Source organism: Aspergillus caelatus, assembly GCF_009193585.1.
Source record: "Aspergillus caelatus strain CBS 763.97 unplaced genomic scaffold BDV27scaffold_45, whole genome shotgun sequence".
Classification (NCBI taxonomy): domain Eukaryota; kingdom Fungi; phylum Ascomycota; class Eurotiomycetes; order Eurotiales; family Aspergillaceae; genus Aspergillus; species Aspergillus caelatus.
In genome coordinates, this window is record NW_022475308.1 from 56,996 (window position 1) to 73,793 (window position 16,798).

Here is a 16,798-nt window from a genome sequence, read left to right on the forward strand (position 1 = left end):
CTTCTCGCTTTTTCAGAATCATTCCTCTTGGGATATCTCGCCAGTTATTCAGACCTTTTGCAAGAGGCCAGACTTTCTTTTGATCCCCTGGATAGAGTCAATTTTACAACTCGAAGATGCCACCACGCCTGCCTCTTTCACATACATTGCGACAGCCCTCGGTCTTGTCGGTTCGCGTCAGAGTCACAAGATATAGCACCAGTGCGGATGATGCAGTGATACAGTCCCAGCAGATCCCCGCACCCGGCTCCGGAAATATTCGAGTCCTGCTGCTGAACCGACCGAAAGCCAGAAACGCAATTTCCAAGAATCTTTTGGACGGCCTGGCTAAGCATGTCCAGTCCATATCCGCGGAGGGAGGCACCGGTCCTACACGGGCCTTGGTCATTGCTAGCAATGTAGATTCGGCCTTTTGTGCGGGCGCAGACTTGAAAGAGCGAGTAAATATGACCAAGCAAGAGTGAGTTCTCATCCTCAACAACCAGCCTCTCACTTTTCTTCGCGACTAATCCTATTTCACAATTGTCTAGAACAAATGAATTCTTGTCCAAGCTGCGTGGTACGTTCCGTGATCTTGCTGGGCTACCCGTACCCACAATTTCTGCCGTGTCTTCTATGGCGCTGGGAGGTGGGCTAGAACTCGCCCTATCTACGCATCTACGTGTCTTTGGCTCCTCCAGTATTGTTGGATTGCCCGAGACCAGACTAGCTATTATCCCTGGGGCGGGAGGCACATACCGCCTACCGGGTATTGTTGGGGTGAACCGCGCCCGAGACCTCATCCTAACTGGGCGACGTGTGTCGGGTCCCGAATCATACTTTATGGGGCTCTGCGATCGGCTCGTTGAGATATTACCTGAGGAGGAGCAAAAGGAGGGCGCTGCGCGTGAGAAAGTGCTACGGGAGAGTATCAAACTAGCCATGGACATTTGCGAAGGTGGACCCATCGCTATCAAGCAGGCACTTCAGGCCGTGAATGACTTCCAGAAAGGTGAGGCGGCAGAAAATGAGGCTTATGATGGCGTGGTTGAGACGGAAGATCGCTTTGAGGCTTTGCGGGCGTTCGCAGAAAAGAGAAAGCCTGCTTTCCGGGGGCGATGAATGTGCCAAGTGCCCATGTGGTAAATGTAAAAAATGCAATGTTACTCGTTACTTGAGCTCGAGTGAAGCTGTCTTGTTGCACTTGGAAAATATTTGTACTCGTCATAGATCTGAAAACGGTGATTCATAGAGACAACCTTTGGGGCATTCCGTGGCCTGTAAGTGGCGATAGGGCAAAACTCTGCGTTAGGATCTTGTGCTTCATCCTTTCTATCAGTGCCTGTCGTCTCCACTTTACTTCGCATGACACAGATGCATGTCTACCAATATGCTAACGCAGTCGTCTACACAATAGATGGGAAACCTTTCGTGAAGATGATGCTAAATTGAGCCACACCCGTCGGGATGGACTCCTATTCTAAAGGTTTCAACCCTGTATCTATGCCTTAAGAAGATACTACTAGTCGTAGAGATCCATGGAAGACGACCTCGAACTTCTTTCTAAAACAAGCCATTTGAAACAAGACCTATAGATGGGTTCGAAGAACTCGGGATTCATATCCGTTTCCCCCTAAACGAGGAGTGGACGTAATCGGCTTGTGAGTCAATCAACCTTCCGGATCGTCGACAAAACATAGAAACGCAATGTGAGTCATAGGCCCCGGTCAAGTAGTTTGACATGATGTCACTGATCATGTATGCACTACTGTGTATAGTATATGGTGTTTGGCAGAAGAATGGGTAAACTCCAAACACATCCAGCTTGTCTCAACATCGAAGGGCCCGATATTTCGAATAATCAGAAGTGATGAAGAATCTCCAGACAACTATCCTGCCCTTGAAATTAAACATCGCCGCAGCAGTGCCATGGTACACAACATGCACTGCGTCAACCTTGGTTCAGGATGTTTCAAGGGAAATAAACCAAGGGTTTCCCCAATCAATCCCATTTCCCTGGAACGCCGAACGGGCCGCAGCTCCACAACTTTGTTTGTGTATCAAATGGTGGCAGATCAAACCGCATGTCGTATCAGGCAACAAAAAAAATTCGACTCAGTCTCTGAGAGTTAAGGGTGAAATACCATAGTGTTGCCTGTGTCATGTTACATTCCATTTTTAATTTCGCCTCACCAATGGGGCACAGCCTTGTTGACAGGCATACGTGTATATTAGTATCTGTTTCTTTTTGCCCCATACACTAGGTCGTACTTCGTACGTGGGCTTATGCACCGCTCGATATGGTTCTATTCTTGTAAAGCATATGCTAAAAGTAGAAACCACCAATCAGTCTCGCTTGAGTTGGGGGTTAGTCATGACAAGTTAAGAGTAAGACAGAAAAAGGGAAGGAAAGGAAAGGAAAAGAAAGGGAGGTGGAGAAAGAAAAGAGTAGGGAGTGTAGTCATAGAAGGATGAGGCTCCAGAAAATGACGTGCATCTAGATCGGATGAAAACCACAGCCACCATCGGGGCAAAAGATTAAATTCCCTGCTCATAAGGAATAGATACACACAAGGCTGATATGGTGGCTGCGCCGAATATGCTGGGATTGAGATTGACTTCTTCACGGCTCCAAGCAAGAATTTTGCTGCGCTACGTGTACGATCAATATTGGACAATCGGACCGTGTAATTTAACCCTACCGTACATCCCGCAGGCTTGTTTTGCAGAGGGGAAAAGGTCAGAAAGTGCCGATAGGACCGTAATCTTCCCCGCGATCTGCGGCTGCACAACTTACTTACTACTAGTAATGAGTACCATATGGAGCTAAGGAATGTTAGTGATCACCCTCATTTGTTTTCGGAGGAGTTGGCTGTGGATCCCGAGAGACCAGATCATCGTAATCACCCAAGGTCATGAAAATAAAAATAAAAGATAAAAGATCAGTAATGAGGGGTTTACTCGGCCCTATCGAGGGAAGAAAATGACGGACCTCCCCCCATGACCCGTTCGAGTGGTCATACCGATGAAGAAGCACAACGCCCCATGCTCACGGGAACGTAAACCATGGACACTTTCTTCTTAGTAGAGAGGTTTTTACTATTAGTAAATTACTCACGGGCACTAAAAGATCAGGGCCACTGACAGCTCTGCCACACCCGCAGGCACCAGGAACTTTTTGTCATCTGCTTGGGCCTACCTTTACTAACGAACGAACGAACGAACCCCCGACCCCGCCTCCAATCACAAGAGGCTCTCTCGATTCTCTCGTATAAATACTTTGGCCTTCTCCCTAACCTGTACTTTTCATTCATCCACTCACTACTACGAATCTTTGTCCTTAGTAGCGTTGTCAAACCCCAATAAACGCCAAATCCCGATCCCCTCTGTCCGAGTACGTCGATCTGCGTCTTTCATATCACAATTATTCAATTCATGTTTAGTCGCCCCAACCCCCATATCCACCATTTCGCCACGATAGGTAACGTTGTCGACACACACCCTCGCGGGGGTGTGACTGCCATAAATCGCGTATGTCAGACCTTGCCGCCCGAGTCAAGCAAATTGGCTTGACTCAAGTATACTGCTCCAAGGAAAAACCTCTGGTCGACATTGTTTTTGTCCATGGATTGAACGGCCATCCCTATAACACCTGGGCCACCCATGGGAATCCACCCATCTTTTGGCCAGCTGACCTTCTCCCGGAAGTGTTGGAGCCTAGCCGAGTGCGGATCTTGACATATGGATATAATGCGAATGTTGCCTCTTTCACCGACGGCGCTTCGAGGGATCGCATTCACCATCATGCAGAGACACTTGCCTCGGGCCTTGCGGCGAATCGCAATGTGAGTGACTCGACCTGTTCCATTTCACGTTTCCTTCAGTTTCCATATACTCTCCATTTACTTTGCAAGCACTGGTCTAGCATAGATGATATATTTAGTACATCTTTATTATTGCATTGTATTGATGTTCTATCATAGTTGGCCTACTTTTGCCACCTAAACTGGTTGCTAACATCCTCCCCTATATCTACTAGCTTCGAAGCTGTTCGGACCGCCCTATAATCTTTGTCTGTCACTCGCTAGGTGGCTTGGTGGTCAAACGTGCCCTGATTTACTGTAAAAACGTTTCAGATGCGAAAATTCAGCACCTGCGGTCGATCTATGTCTCTACTTATGGAATCCTCTTCCTCGGAACGCCTCACAATGGCTCGGATATCGCGAAATGGGGCCTATTACTGCAGAACATCTGCAGCGCAGTTCTTCCCAAGAAGTACATGGAATCGTCCTCCCAGCTTGTCAAAGCTTTGAGAACGAACAATGAAACATTGCAGAATATTAACAGTCTATTTGCCGATATGATGAGCAGATTCCATATCTACTTCTTTCATGAGACTCTTTCAACTGATGTTAAGGGGACTCGCGAGTTAATAGTGGATGAAAGCTCAGCCGCGCCGTATGCAGAAGGCGTGGAGCGCATGGGCATTGAAGCAGATCATCGGCATATGTGTAAATTCGAGGACGATAACGCGCCTGGTTATGAGGCAGTTGCAGAAGCTCTTTTACGATACTCTCGCGATGCCCCGGCTACTATCTTGGACCGATGGGCTGAGGAGGAACAGACCCGGAGAGCGGCAACACAAAACAAGCTCAAGGATCTTCTGAGGAATGGTAAGCGTTTCAGACCCAACCATAGACGCGGCGTAGCCGCAGCTTTCTAATAGTCACAAAGCTAACCGGAACTAGAGAGGCCAGACAGTACGTCGCAAATGGAGGGGAGTGAGCCGGATCTCCGCAAAATTGGTAGGACACAATTTCTTCCTGACAATACTTCTGCTACATCTTCTGTTACCATGAAGGAATATGAGGTCGAGGAACCCCCGGAGATTCAATATGCTGGCAAGCGCTTTTAGAATTCGCTATTATCTCTGCATGTGTGACGAAATCGGATGAAAGTGATGGACAAAAAAAAAAGAAAAAAAAGAAAAAAAAGAAAAAAAAGAAAAGAAAAGAAAAGAAAAGAAAACGCCTCAAGAGTTTCCACTGATTTTACATCGATGCCATGCATTTATTTGTCTTCCTCTTTTTTTTTTTTAATTGTTTCCTTGCGTCCCTAAGCGATGTGCTTTTATGTGTGACAAGTTCCTGTACTATAATATCCTATCGTATAAGGCAAGTCAACGAAGTTGCAGTCAGATTATGCTGACTTCTCTGGTTCTTAGGTAACACCATTCCTCCTCTGATCAGCCTGCCTCCGAACACCGGAAGACAATCCCCTGTATCCGACATGGCTGGAAGCGTAACCCTTACAGTACCTCAAAGGGATTTTTTTGTGGTGCCACCAGGGTTTCATCCAAACGCAACCTTTTTTGGAATGCAGAAAGAGCTTGAAATACTCCATTCTAGGCTGTACAAGGCAAAGAACAGAGCAGAGCGCCTCATGGCTGTTCTTGTCTGTGGAGTTCCTGGCTCAGGAAAGTCCCATCTCGCACGCCAATATGTCTGGAGCCAACGTGAAAGATACCCTGGTGGCATCTTCTGGGTCGATGCGAAATCGCGCGAATCAACCGCAAAATGTTTCTGGGATATTGCTCAAGCGGCTATGCTGACTGAAGCTCAGGAGTCGCAACAGCCCCAGAAGCATGTAGAGGCAGTTCGAAACTGGCTACAAGTGCGTGAAGAATGGCTCCTAATATTTGACGGGATCTCGTTCGATCATCACGACGACCTCAACCATTTCAGACAATTCCTTCCCTTCAACAAAAATTGTAGTATTATCTACACATCTGTGGACAAGACGTTGCGGAAAAAGCAACGCTTATATGAGCCATACTGCCTGCAGATTAAACCCCTCCAGGTTGAAGATGCATGCAAGCTTCTCTTCAAAGACCTCGGTATCAGAAAGCCAACCCGAAGCCAAATCCGCAAAGCTACAGAACTGGTAAACCACTACGAATGTCTCCCTCTGGCCATCCATGCGATCAGTCACCGTCTTAGTGCGACATCTAAATCTATCGATAAATATCACGTTAACTCCCATTTGACGGACGAGAAACTCGCAGAACCATTTCTGAGCATTATGCATGACCTGTATCGAATGGGACACTTCGAAGCGTTGAACTTGATTAACCTTTTGTCATTTTTCGGTCATCATGTCCCGGTTGGCTTGATCAACTTGGGAAAGGCTGCACTGGAGACGTGGCACGTCGAAATCCTAACCGGTAGTAGACCTGGTGAGCAAGGGGATATTGACACAACACTAGGGATCCTTATCCGATACGGACTCATAGAAAGAACCACAGATGCGTATGCGCTCCAGGCAAAAGCGCTGTCGCCGAGATCCGAAAAGGACGAGATCTTAGACATGGCGGCAGTTGCGCCCGATCTATCGGAATCGCAAACAGAAAGTAGCCAAGATGCATTCTTCTCTGTCTATCAGAGTTCTGGCTCTATTGACCTGATCAAAATCCATAGCGTTGTACAAGGCTTCTGTCGAGATGAGCTGAAGATCATGGACGAGGAACGGAAAAAATCCTTTTCTGCCAATACAACCAATTCGGACGCTGGCTTTTATGATTCCTGGCTGGTGGTTGCCACCCGTGTCTTCTGCATGTCCTATGAGCACGCAAAGAAGCGGATGGATCGCGTTGATGACTATGGCTTAGTAAAGGACTATCGGGAATATGAAATGCATGCATCAAGGTTGCTGGAGAACTTTCCCAAGAAATCCTCAAAGGAGTCAAAGACGCTTCGTGAAGCCCGGGATGACCTCGCCCAAATCATGAGGAGTATCAGTAATGAGATAGACAGGATTTCACCAAGTTCTTCACAGGAAATCGCTCGCAAACAGCGATCTGTCTTCGACAGGTCGAGCAGTTCTTCGTCGTCTGTCCCCGATTCTGCGACAGATGAAGGGCCGTCGCGAAACTTGACATGGGAATTCAGTGATGTGGTAGAGCCGAAGGTTGAATCACCGGAAGAGATGCCAATGTCACCACCCCATTTCAACTTGAAGCCGTTTCTCCCTCACATTTTCCGATGGTCCAAGGGAGATGATGAGAAAGGGTACGAAACTGACGGTGAAGGATTACAAGCTGTTCATCGAACGTCTCCGGCACTGTCACAGTTTAGTCAGGCAACGGAGAGACCAAAGTCTTCACGATCTTCTAGTGCTGCACATACTACAGACGATCAAGAATGGCAGGTAGTAGAGAAGTCTCCCAGGCTCCAAGCAAGTAGGGAGAAGCGTTCGAAGCAGAGACCAAAGTTCCCACGCAGCGCTTGGGGTATAAAGCCAGCAGCTCCTATCCTGAGGGTATTCCCAGTCGAAGGAAGAAGCGCATCGAGTAGTATCCTGGAGAAAGGAAGTCGAAGCAGCTCCATCATTTCTGCATCCGAGGCACTGACTGCCGTTCATAACGCAAGCCCACCCTCAGCTCACGAGAAGTTCGGGAAAGCAGTGAATGACAGGCTTATGTTACATAAGGAAAACGTGCCAACATATGCTACAGTGGCTGCTAGACGCACCCAGGACGGTGTTGCCTCATCGAAGCAGCGGTCATCATCGACGCCCGGTGGACAGACACGTCCCAAGCTCCTAAGACTGAAAAGCAAATCCTCCGGTGGCTCCCTTCACAGCCGATTGGGCAACGCGCCGCTGTTACCATTACCTTCTGATTTCAAATCAGAACCAATGAGTCGATCAACATACAGTGAGCCAGACCAAGGGTATCTCACCCATCAATTAAACGCCTTGGACTTGAGGACACCGCATGATTCACACTACCGTTCTCGACACCTATCCGCGGTAAGGGCAATGGCCCCTGTGGACATGTCCGCAAGCACCCCTTCGGTTCTGACCTACCTGCCTCCTCTTCCGTACGACAATAATATTGAGGTCACTTATTCTCGTCGAGTGAGCGCTACAACTCAAGCAGTACCTGTCAGTCAGCCGCTCGCCAGCTTTAATCCAATAACGCATCCGTCTGCCATCATGCCCGGCGCATCTCCACCATCTTCTGCGGCTGCGGAGGCGCCTACTGGATACGCATCAGATCCGGCACCTGAACCGATGTCTCGTGGTGGATCAGCACAGTCCCATCAGTCTTGGGCCACCGAGCCAGTTCGTTATCCGCCCCGGCTCTCTCCGATGCCCTCGAATGCGCATACTGCCATACCACCCGGAATGTCTCATATCTTGCCTCAGCAACAAACGCTATCCAATACTGGAAGTTGGATACGAGATGCTCATACCCAAGGAATTACGAGTGCCCTTCAAGCAGATGTTATGGCCTGTGCCCCACCTGCTCAAACAAACCTGAGACCGATTCCCCCGTTGGACGAACGTCTCGGGGCAGGTACCGCGTGGGATCCTGAGCCATTGCCAACGTTGCCCTTTGGCGCCCATAGAGTAGACGTTCGCGATGCTCGTCAAAGGCTTGGTGGATACGGAGTATACGGGGCTCAGACGGTGCAGCACACTGTACCTTACAGCCTCTATCACGGAAACCGGTCAGGGCCCCTGGTTCACCATGAGCTCGATCTCCAGCCACAAGAGCTGCATGGTATGCGTGCTCGGAGTGGCAGCTCTCCTACTCGGCCTGGTTCTGACGGGCTAGGGGTAAATTGGTGACTTTGCGGAATGAAGGCCCCACACAGATCAGATGCTCAGGAAGCTTTTCCCTGGCGAATCAAGCAGCAAACAAGAAAAAAGCTCAGAACGAAAATACCAAAAGACGTATATACCCGAGTGATAGCTGGGCGGCTACAACCAGGAGTTTGGAGAGAAGATTGCAATCATTGTTGTTTAGAAGACTTTGCATTGACTACGATGAAACGGCGTTCATGGATAACGAGTAATGATCATGGTTGCATATGCACGAATTGTATTTTCGGTTTTGTTTAGAAGGCTGGATTGTCCTAAGATCACATATATACCAAGCATCAATATAGGATTAATTAATAGAACATTGCATATTTTCCTATGACATAATCGTCCAAAGCTTTTCATTTTCTTGTACATATTCACGGATATAAGTACATATTGAATAGAAATCATCATTGAGCCCAAGAGAGGGCACATCATAAAAAAGCCGGATGTAATTACTTCTCTTGTGCACAGCACAAGCATGCCCAACCAGGCCGATATAATCATTCGTTTTGTACAATTTCGCTTCATGAAAAAGCTTCACAGGTCTCCAAAATCAACGAAAGACAGTATTCCAATAATCCTCCACCTTCTCACAGATCCCCGTCTCCCCCTTCCAACTAATACTATTGCCCTCAAGAGCACAAGCCGTCCACCGGATCTCCGTCCACAACTGACGCTGCAGATCCGGTCCAAATGACTCAATCACGTCCTCCGGAGCCGTCCACGCCAGCGTATAACTGCCATCCTCCTTCACCACGGGCCCGTTATCCGAGAACACCGTCGCGGGATTGAACTTGGGGAAGTTAATATGCACGAAAAACGGTTTCGGCGCCGGAACGCTGGACCCCTTGATCCGCCACTCGCCCTTCTTCGTCAAGGCGTAGTCCTCCATCGGGCTATACTGAACCATGGTCGATCCGGCGAATCCATCGTTCGTATGACGGCCCAGCGCGCGGATGGGCTCACTGACCTGGTAAAAGGGCTCGTTGAACACCGTCGCCGCCGCGATGAAGGTCTCCTTGTCGCCTTCGCCTGCTGCACCCTGCGAGAGGAGCGGGTAGTAATACCCGGGACCCCAGTAGTTGTAGTAGGCGACGAGAAGCAGGGTCCTGAGATGCGTGCGCTTGGAGATGAACACCTCACCCGACTCCGTCGATTGCCGGATATTCGGGGCGGGTCTCTCCTGCGACGAGATGGTATAGTAGAGAGGTGAGGCAGTGGGGCCCCAGAAATCCGGCCAGGTGATCAGACCCTTGGATTTGAAGGGTTCGCTGGTGAAAGCCAGCTCCGGCTTCTGGAGAGGAAACGCATCCGCGTCGAGGAAGAGAATCTCCTCGAAGGAGGAGAAGAGCATGGCGAACGGCTTGTACTGGTACTTCTCGATCTTGGTTTTGCTATCGGGAACCGTATCCAGGATCTCGGAGAGCAGGACGCATTTCGCGTTCAGGGATGGTAGCACGACCTGGCAGATATAGCCATCGTACTCGCTCCAGTCGGCTAGGAATACCTCCATGGGTAGATTGGAGCCCGTTTGGCGCAGCATTCGTAGTGAGATTACTAGCACGGGTAGATACGAGCCGCCCGCGGTTGAGACTATCCCCCGCGTGCCTGGTTGGTAGGCCAGTGCTGGGGGTTCCTTGGCGATGGCATGCACGAATTTGCTATGGGCATGTTTCATTCTCAGCACGTCGTCTTCTGGCATTGATGTTAGGTTGGGTGGCTGTTCAGTGGTTTTGGGGTCGAAGCCGACTGATTCTGCCTTGCCGAGTCGTTCTGGGAGGTCGCAGTTTGGTCCCCATTGTTTTAATAGGGGCTGGAACTGGCGCCAAAACTCGCCGTGGACGGCTGAGCTGACAGGAGGACTGTGTTCCTCTAAGTGTGACCGATAGTGGGAGAAGAGCCAGATGAAGATGGTCACCACACCTAGGGCTAGAAGCGTCGTTCGCCGCCGGCCTTGTGGTCGAGAGGGGGGGGTGAGAATAAATTATGTTCTTTGAGAAATCATGATTATTATTTATTTAATATTAGATCAGAACCGGACTATGAACTGGGTTCATTCACTTGAATGAACCTACGCGGCTAAACGAGTGGTAATAAATAGATCTGCCAGAGGGGGCGAGCTGTCCCACCGACAAAGAAAGTCGGTGTTCCAGGGCTGAAGTCCATTGGTTCTAGCGGGTTAGTGTGTTTCAAAAGGTCAAGGGAATCTGTTCTAAGACAACAAGGGTTCTTTTAGTGGCTCGGCCTAGGCCCAAGCTCGTATCACTGCGAACCCATCGCAATAGATTGGTTTCGGGAGTGCGCCGTTAAGGTCAGTGGAGTTTCCGGTCTTAGTTAACTACCAATGCTGACTGAGGTAAGCTGTTTCGTTGTTTCTTATTTTCCCTCGTTCCTCCTGACCATTAGCGAAGTGCTTCTCTCCTAATTATTACCCCTGTCACCCGATACTAACGATGGGGATTAGTATCTATCCTATGATTAGGATCTGCTGTTCTCCTTACCATGTCGAGATAGGGCACCAGGAGCTAACTGCCCTAGTGTCACGTCAGTAGACAACGGGGGTTGTCCTAGTCCAACAGAGCTACATCCAATGATGAATAGATGCCTATGACCATACTCCATACTGTATACAGGGTTCCATCGACTATTTACTAGTTCTTTTGACATGCAACAAACATCCTTGCCAGCGCAGCACTGTGAAATGTTGCTGAACATTCGAGAACGCACCCTGGCTCTATCTTACTAGTGTGTGTGTAAACTTGCCCCTATAAATAACCCGTGCTATATAAGTCATAACAAATAGACAATGAAGATTGTACATTCCTACATATCCCAGGCATCACTATAAATCTCCAACTCGATATGTAAGAAGGATCAAAGCTGCACATTAACTTTAACTACGTCCCACTATTTGCAGCACAAATTATTCCGGATACGTATTGTGATCGTGGCTACGATGTACTGCTACGTAGGAGAGCTACCGGGTGTAGGAGAACCCTGCAGATCCACTAAAAAGGGCTGCCTGACCCAACGTGTATATAAAGACCGTAGCTACCCCCCAGACCTACAGAAGGTCGGCAACTCTCTACCTCTCATAGCACACCGCTACTTGCAATCTCAGTATTGTAGTAGCATTTTCATAAAAAAAAAAAAAAAAAAAAGAGAGCAAGCACTACTATAAGCAAAGATAGATATAAGAGACAAAACTTATCCCAACAAAGCCGACCAAACATCATCATCATCATCATTTCCCAGGAGCTCCTCCTCCCACTCCTTATCCGAAGTGATCCGATACTCAACAACCCCCAACCCACTGACAATAATCCAATCCAACAGCACAGGATCCGCATTTACAAAGATCTGGAATGCCCACGCCTTCTTCTTCTTCTTCGACGACGATGAGGAAGAACCCCAGATGGACGATTTCGATTGCTGCTGCTGCTGCTGCTCCGGTAGTTTCCACTTATCGAATCGGGCCAGCACGGTCTTGTTCGAGTCGACGAGCTTGAAGCGTTTCTCGAAGAGATCGCTTTCTTTCCATTCGAGGGTGCCGTAGCGAGGGTGCGTGAATCGGTGGCCAGAGGCGAGGAAGTCCGGACGCTTCATTTTGACTTCGGGGATGTTGTGGATTGAGATGGTGATTTTGGACGACATGGAAGAGAGGGCGACGGTTCCTATGGTTGTTATGATGGGTGGGTTGTTTATTGGGTATTGCTGGGGTGGGTATGGTTGATGTTGTTGGTAGTATGGGTGTGGTGCTGGTGGATAACCATATTGTGGTTGCTGCTGCTGCTGCTGCTGGTGGTATGTAGGCTGGATGCGGGAGATGGAGAGGTTTGGGTTCGAGGATAAACATGCGACTTCGTAGATAGGAGTTGCGGTACCGTTCCCATGTTGCAGGGAGATAATAAAGGTACTTTTTGATTTGAGGCGTTGGTAAGAGAGGAGTTGAACTGGTTGATCCATGCCTTTGTATCTTAGGGTTGGGATGTTCACTTGGATGTGTTTTGTCTTACAAGTCTGGCAGGACGAGGGTGTGTGTGTGTGTGTGTGTGTGTGTGTATGTATGCGATTTATAGGCCCTTCGCCTGCCTCAGTCTTCTGGGTTACCATTATTATGTTACCTAGTTGCGAGGTAGTATATCCAGCAAAGCTGAAGTGGCAGCAGTTCAGCATCCTCGGGGCATGGAAGGATGTGATTGGACTGATTGGAGGCCGATGACTGGAAATACGAGGACGTTCGAGTCTCTGGCAAGGCGCAGCAGTCAATCCATTACTTAACCAGTTGAAACGCTGCGCTTAGGCAGAACCATAACCACCTCCAAGCTTTGTTCCAGACGGTTTCCGATTGGCGAGTATCTAACGGTGTCTTCTAGTTCTTCGGGATAGCCGGTGCACAGTACTTTATTTGAATTTTGGTGGGCCTTGGTGGAATATTCTACTGTAGGGCTGGTCTCATTCGGAATGAGGAGGATTCGTCGGCCTTAATGGACAATTCAACTCATTTATAGTTAGATCTAAATCTTGGGATCATGGTAGTTATTTTTTTTTCTTCCTGAATTGCTGTAATAATTCATAAAGTAATCATTAGAGAGGCTTAAGTATAGGGTGAAGGAACCTCCAGTTAGGGTTTGCATGTATGTACTTGGTGCCTTAGGCCAACAACTTGCTTTCCCGAGAACATCACGAGCTTCTCGGGCTCTACACGGTAGTCCTTAAGTACTAGTCCACTAACGACTGGTAATATCTACTATGTACAGAACCCTCGAGAAACCCACGCAGTCACGACAGGTATATTACATGTTCCATCTTCCAGAATGAATGTGAAGTTCCAACATTACTTGTTTGGTCGCCAATCATTCGTGACCCACTAAGCCGCATTGGGAAAGTCACTGACCGTTTAACGACGTCAGTGACTTATGACGTCGCCGATGACGCTCAATAATGTTGGCATGAGAAAAGTATCGAGTATATATAAAGAGGAGGCAACAGTGACTTTTGGCCATAATCTTAAACTCCAGTGAACATATTCTCTAGATACCAAGACTTGCCATATACCACGCTGCTTTTATCTTACAATTGAACTCCTATATCAACCTATTGAACCACCATGTCTTTCATCGCACGTATCGCTCCCCGTACGGGCTCGTTGAACTCCATTGTCCATTCCACAGCTACTCCTTCCCTGCTGGTAGGAGGCGCTCGCTCTATCTCTGCCACGGCAGCAAAGCAAAAGGGTCCAGTGGAGGCAGCCAAGGATACCCTGAAGAAAACGGACGACGTTCTCTCTGGTGCAGCAGTGAAGGGAATCGAAAAGGGCGGTATGTACCAATCATAGTTTCTCCATCTGGCCTTGTGCAGCAGGGTTCTGACTTTGGGTTCCCGTATAGAACAAGTAGCAGAAGCAATCAAAGGCACCGCCAACAAGAACACCGGAGAACTAAAGGGTGATGCAGCGGAGCTCGCCGGTCAGGGTAAGAGCAAGGCTGAAGAAACATTGGGATCTGCAAAGGGCAAAACCGAGGAGACCCTTGGCTCAGCAAAGGGCAAGGCCCAAGAAACCCTAGGCGAAGCCAAGGGTAAGGCGAAGGAGACGGTCGGCAAATTCTAAAGGTCTCAAAAAAAAAAAAGAAGTGACTGAGAACCCGGAATGACTAGAATGATTGTTGCACGCATGTATTTACCATTTTTGCATAATACTTTCCTATAATGTACAATATTAGTATAGTGATCCAGTCACCACTGCTGTAGAGACCGCGTATGGATGGCAAGGATTTTCAAGCACTTCAGGCTCATTCCGTCCGAGCTAGCATAAGAACGTATTCTCGGGTACTCAATCCAAATTTGAGCACGTCCTTGTCTCTCACTTCAACATATCGTCCACCTGGAATCTTTTCCCCATTCACCGCCGATCCATTGGCACTTTCAAGGTCAATGAGGTAAGGCCTGACACGCCCAATCCGGTCGCCAAACTCGTTTCGCTTCTCGACATAGCGGAATTGGAGGGCGGCATGTTGCTTGGAGCAACTTGGGTGCTCCAGAGGGAAATCCACAACCAGGTTCTCTCTGCCTATAAGCCAGCAGCTGCGCTCATTTAGTTCTACCACCTCAAGAAGATCGTCACCCTTGAACACGTAGAGACGCCAGGGGTCCTTAGCTGCGGGTTTACGAGCTTCAGCAGGTTCATGATATTTGAGAACCACTGTTCCCCCTCCACTGACGTTCACAGTATTGCTCTCAGCAGCCAAACGCCCAGTGTTGGCGAAATTGGGCTTCTCTTTTTCCGGTGGAGGGGCGGAGGAGTCCTTCTGAGCTACTTCCGATGTGTATGCGTCTTGCTGAGAAGGCAAGGCGCCCCTAGAGCGCACGGGGTCGCGTGACGATGGGCTGCGCGAGCGCCTTGTGGGTGAGCGAGATGGGGATTTCGTCCGGTAACTTCTTGATGACTTCTCTTTATCGTCGTGTGTATCCCGGTCGCGATGGCGGCGATGGCGACGTTCTTCCGGGGAACGATGTCGACGTCTTCTCCGATCGTCGTCCGAATTATCCGCTCGTTCTCTCTGCTCCCGGCGGCGATGACCATCGTCTCTTTTGCGGCTACTCCGGCCTGAAGGACTGCGGGATGAGCGGCGTCGGGAGTCATCTCGTCGAGAGCTTCGACGATCGTCACGACGTCGCGAACTGCTCTCGTATTCGTCGTCATATTTTCGTCGTCGCTCACTTTTCGTATGCGGGGAACTTGCTGGCGATCGGTGCCGCGAGCGATCGCGGTAGTCTTCGCGTGATTCCGGCATGGTTAGAAGTTCTGAGTGGAATTGGTTCACTTAACCGGGTGAGAATTTATGAATGGTTTCTGCTTAAAGGAAGCTTTAACGATGCATGGGGGCACGTGATGACTGATCATTATCACCGGTGGATCCGGAAACCAAATCAAATGGAGTTCCCTCTCTCTCTCTTTCTCTCTTCCGTATCAGATCATATCTTGTCTCCGCTCCATGGGTTTTATTTTTCTATAGGGGGAGTAATCCACGTCTCCTCCTTTGAAATCATGCGGCCATGTTCAAGAAACCTCATATCTTCTGCTTCGGCGGTTTGCAGTTGTTAAATCCGTCGTGCCCCTCATCAGCACCTTATCCGCGTCCATGGCCGTTGTCTCCCCACCGGGGTTTTGCCACTGCTCATGGTTTCCGCGAAGATGACCTCTCCTGGCCATCATCTTCCTCTTTTACTCCCTACGATGTGTTCAAACAAGACCGAAACGCTCCGTATTCGAAGCACAGGTTCTATGAATTAGTCAAGATCTACCACCCAGATCGACCGTGCAATGATCATCCACTCTGCAGGGACCTCTCTCCTGAAACGAGAGTCCACAGATACCATATTGTAGTAACAGCTCATGAGATCTTATCCGATCCATCTAGGCGGGCGGCTTACGATCTGTCTGGTGCCGGATGGAATCTCCACCCGCAAGGTTCACACCCACCCTGGGCTAGGCCAGGCTCGCGTGACTGGAGTCCCATCTATACTAATGCAACTTGGGAAGACTGGGAGCGATGGCAGAACCGTTATAATGGAAAGCAGCAAACGATGGTTGACCATCGCACCTTTGCGCGATTGGTTATACTTCTGACTCTGCTAGGAGGTGCGCTTCAGGCGTCGTGGATCAACAAATTAAGTATTGGATATGAGGATCGACTCCAGCAACTTAATGAGGAAACTATGCGACTCCTGGCGGGACGACGGGAAAATACTGTGAAGCAGATGCCATCATCGGAAGCTAAAGTCCAACATTTTCTTATCCGGCGAGACCCATCAGGTGTTGGATTAAAGGGGCAAGAGCAACAGGTCTACCAGAAGATTCTCTATCCTCGAGAGTCAGACTCCTCTGAAGACACGGATTCAGAGAAGGTACCGGGCAATACGACCGTGGAAGCTAAAGGGCCAGATCCAACTCCCTAAAGCGCTGTGCTATTGTTTGATGTAACTTATACTAGGTTCAGGGTACATACTACTATCAACAAAAGAAATCAATACATTAATTATATCCTTGGTTCTCATGAGACTTCCAGAGGCTATGATGTAATCGCTGTATAAGAAAATGCATAAATATTGCATAAAAAGTATATTAATCAATCAGATTAGAATTTACCTTTCGGTTGGACCCATC

At 48.8% G+C, this 16,798-nt stretch overlaps 7 protein-coding genes across 7 annotated transcripts; 4 read left to right on the plus strand and 3 right to left on the minus strand.

Moving 5' to 3' along the window:
* The first annotated feature begins 5 nt into the window (after nt 1–5).
* BDV27DRAFT_124803 (putative mitochondrial methylglutaconyl-CoA hydratase (Auh)) lies at nt 6–1,327 on the plus strand. Its single transcript, XM_032066174.1, has 2 exons — nt 6–460; nt 531–1,327. The coding sequence occupies exons 1-2, from the start codon at nt 117–119 to the stop codon at nt 1,099–1,101; spliced, it is 915 nt and encodes a 304-aa protein (XP_031929885.1). The 5' UTR covers nt 6–116; the 3' UTR covers nt 1,102–1,327.
* A 1,945-nt stretch (nt 1,328–3,272) lies between these two features.
* BDV27DRAFT_124806 (LipA and NB-ARC domain protein) lies at nt 3,273–8,963 on the plus strand. The gene is made up of 4 exons (XM_032066175.1): nt 3,273–3,824; nt 4,019–4,652; nt 4,728–4,784; nt 5,204–8,963. Exons 1-4 carry the CDS (start codon nt 3,513–3,515, stop codon nt 8,611–8,613), a joined length of 4,413 nt encoding a protein of 1,470 aa, XP_031929886.1. The 5' UTR covers nt 3,273–3,512; the 3' UTR covers nt 8,614–8,963.
* A 221-nt stretch (nt 8,964–9,184) lies between these two features.
* On the minus strand, nt 9,185–11,253 carry BDV27DRAFT_143304 (alpha-mannosyltransferase; the record flags this gene model as incomplete). The annotated part of the gene is made up of 2 exons (XM_032070070.1): nt 9,185–10,584; nt 11,133–11,253. The coding sequence occupies 2 exons, from the start codon at nt 11,251–11,253 to the stop codon at nt 9,185–9,187; spliced, it is 1,521 nt and encodes a 506-aa protein (XP_031929887.1).
* Nucleotides 11,254–11,772: 519 nt separating this feature from the next.
* BDV27DRAFT_124809 (uncharacterized protein) lies at nt 11,773–13,023 on the minus strand. Its single transcript, XM_032066176.1, has one exon. It carries the CDS (start codon nt 12,595–12,597, stop codon nt 11,839–11,841), a length of 759 nt encoding a protein of 252 aa, XP_031929888.1. The 5' UTR covers nt 12,598–13,023; the 3' UTR covers nt 11,773–11,838.
* Nucleotides 13,024–13,627: 604 nt separating this feature from the next.
* On the plus strand, nt 13,628–14,333 carry BDV27DRAFT_85532 (uncharacterized protein). Its single transcript, XM_032077785.1, has 2 exons — nt 13,628–13,952; nt 14,022–14,333. The coding sequence occupies exons 1-2, from the start codon at nt 13,742–13,744 to the stop codon at nt 14,240–14,242; spliced, it is 432 nt and encodes a 143-aa protein (XP_031929889.1). The 5' UTR covers nt 13,628–13,741; the 3' UTR covers nt 14,243–14,333.
* On the minus strand, nt 14,194–15,580 carry BDV27DRAFT_124813 (putative FHA domain protein SNIP1). Its single transcript, XM_032066177.1, has one exon. The coding sequence runs from the start codon at nt 15,423–15,425 to the stop codon at nt 14,424–14,426; it is 1,002 nt and encodes a 333-aa protein (XP_031929890.1). The 5' UTR covers nt 15,426–15,580; the 3' UTR covers nt 14,194–14,423.
* Nucleotides 15,581–16,688, plus strand: BDV27DRAFT_124814 (uncharacterized protein). The gene has a single exon (XM_032066178.1). The coding sequence runs from the start codon at nt 15,688–15,690 to the stop codon at nt 16,588–16,590; it is 903 nt and encodes a 300-aa protein (XP_031929891.1). The 5' UTR covers nt 15,581–15,687; the 3' UTR covers nt 16,591–16,688.
* The last annotated feature ends 110 nt before the right edge of the window (nt 16,689–16,798 follow it).

Coding starts and splice junctions, on each gene's coding strand:
- BDV27DRAFT_124803 (XM_032066174.1), top strand. CDS start 117: ATGCCACCACGCCTGCCTCTTTCACATACATTGCGACAGCCCTCGGTC. Junction 461..530: donor GTAAATATGACCAAGCAAGA/GTGAGTTCTCAT, acceptor ACAATTGTCTAG/AACAAATGAATTCTTGTCCA.
- BDV27DRAFT_124806 (XM_032066175.1), top strand. CDS start 3,513: ATGTCAGACCTTGCCGCCCGAGTCAAGCAAATTGGCTTGACTCAAGTA. Junction 3,825..4,018: donor GCCTTGCGGCGAATCGCAAT/GTGAGTGACTCG, acceptor TATATCTACTAG/CTTCGAAGCTGTTCGGACCG. Junction 4,653..4,727: donor CAAGGATCTTCTGAGGAATG/GTAAGCGTTTCA, acceptor AACCGGAACTAG/AGAGGCCAGACAGTACGTCG.
- BDV27DRAFT_124809 (XM_032066176.1), bottom strand. CDS start 12,597: ATGGATCAACCAGTTCAACTCCTCTCTTACCAACGCCTCAAATCAAAA.
- BDV27DRAFT_85532 (XM_032077785.1), top strand. CDS start 13,742: ATGTCTTTCATCGCACGTATCGCTCCCCGTACGGGCTCGTTGAACTCC. Junction 13,953..14,021: donor GAAGGGAATCGAAAAGGGCG/GTATGTACCAAT, acceptor GTTCCCGTATAG/AACAAGTAGCAGAAGCAATC.
- BDV27DRAFT_124813 (XM_032066177.1), bottom strand. CDS start 15,425: ATGCCGGAATCACGCGAAGACTACCGCGATCGCTCGCGGCACCGATCG.
- BDV27DRAFT_124814 (XM_032066178.1), top strand. CDS start 15,688: ATGTTCAAGAAACCTCATATCTTCTGCTTCGGCGGTTTGCAGTTGTTA.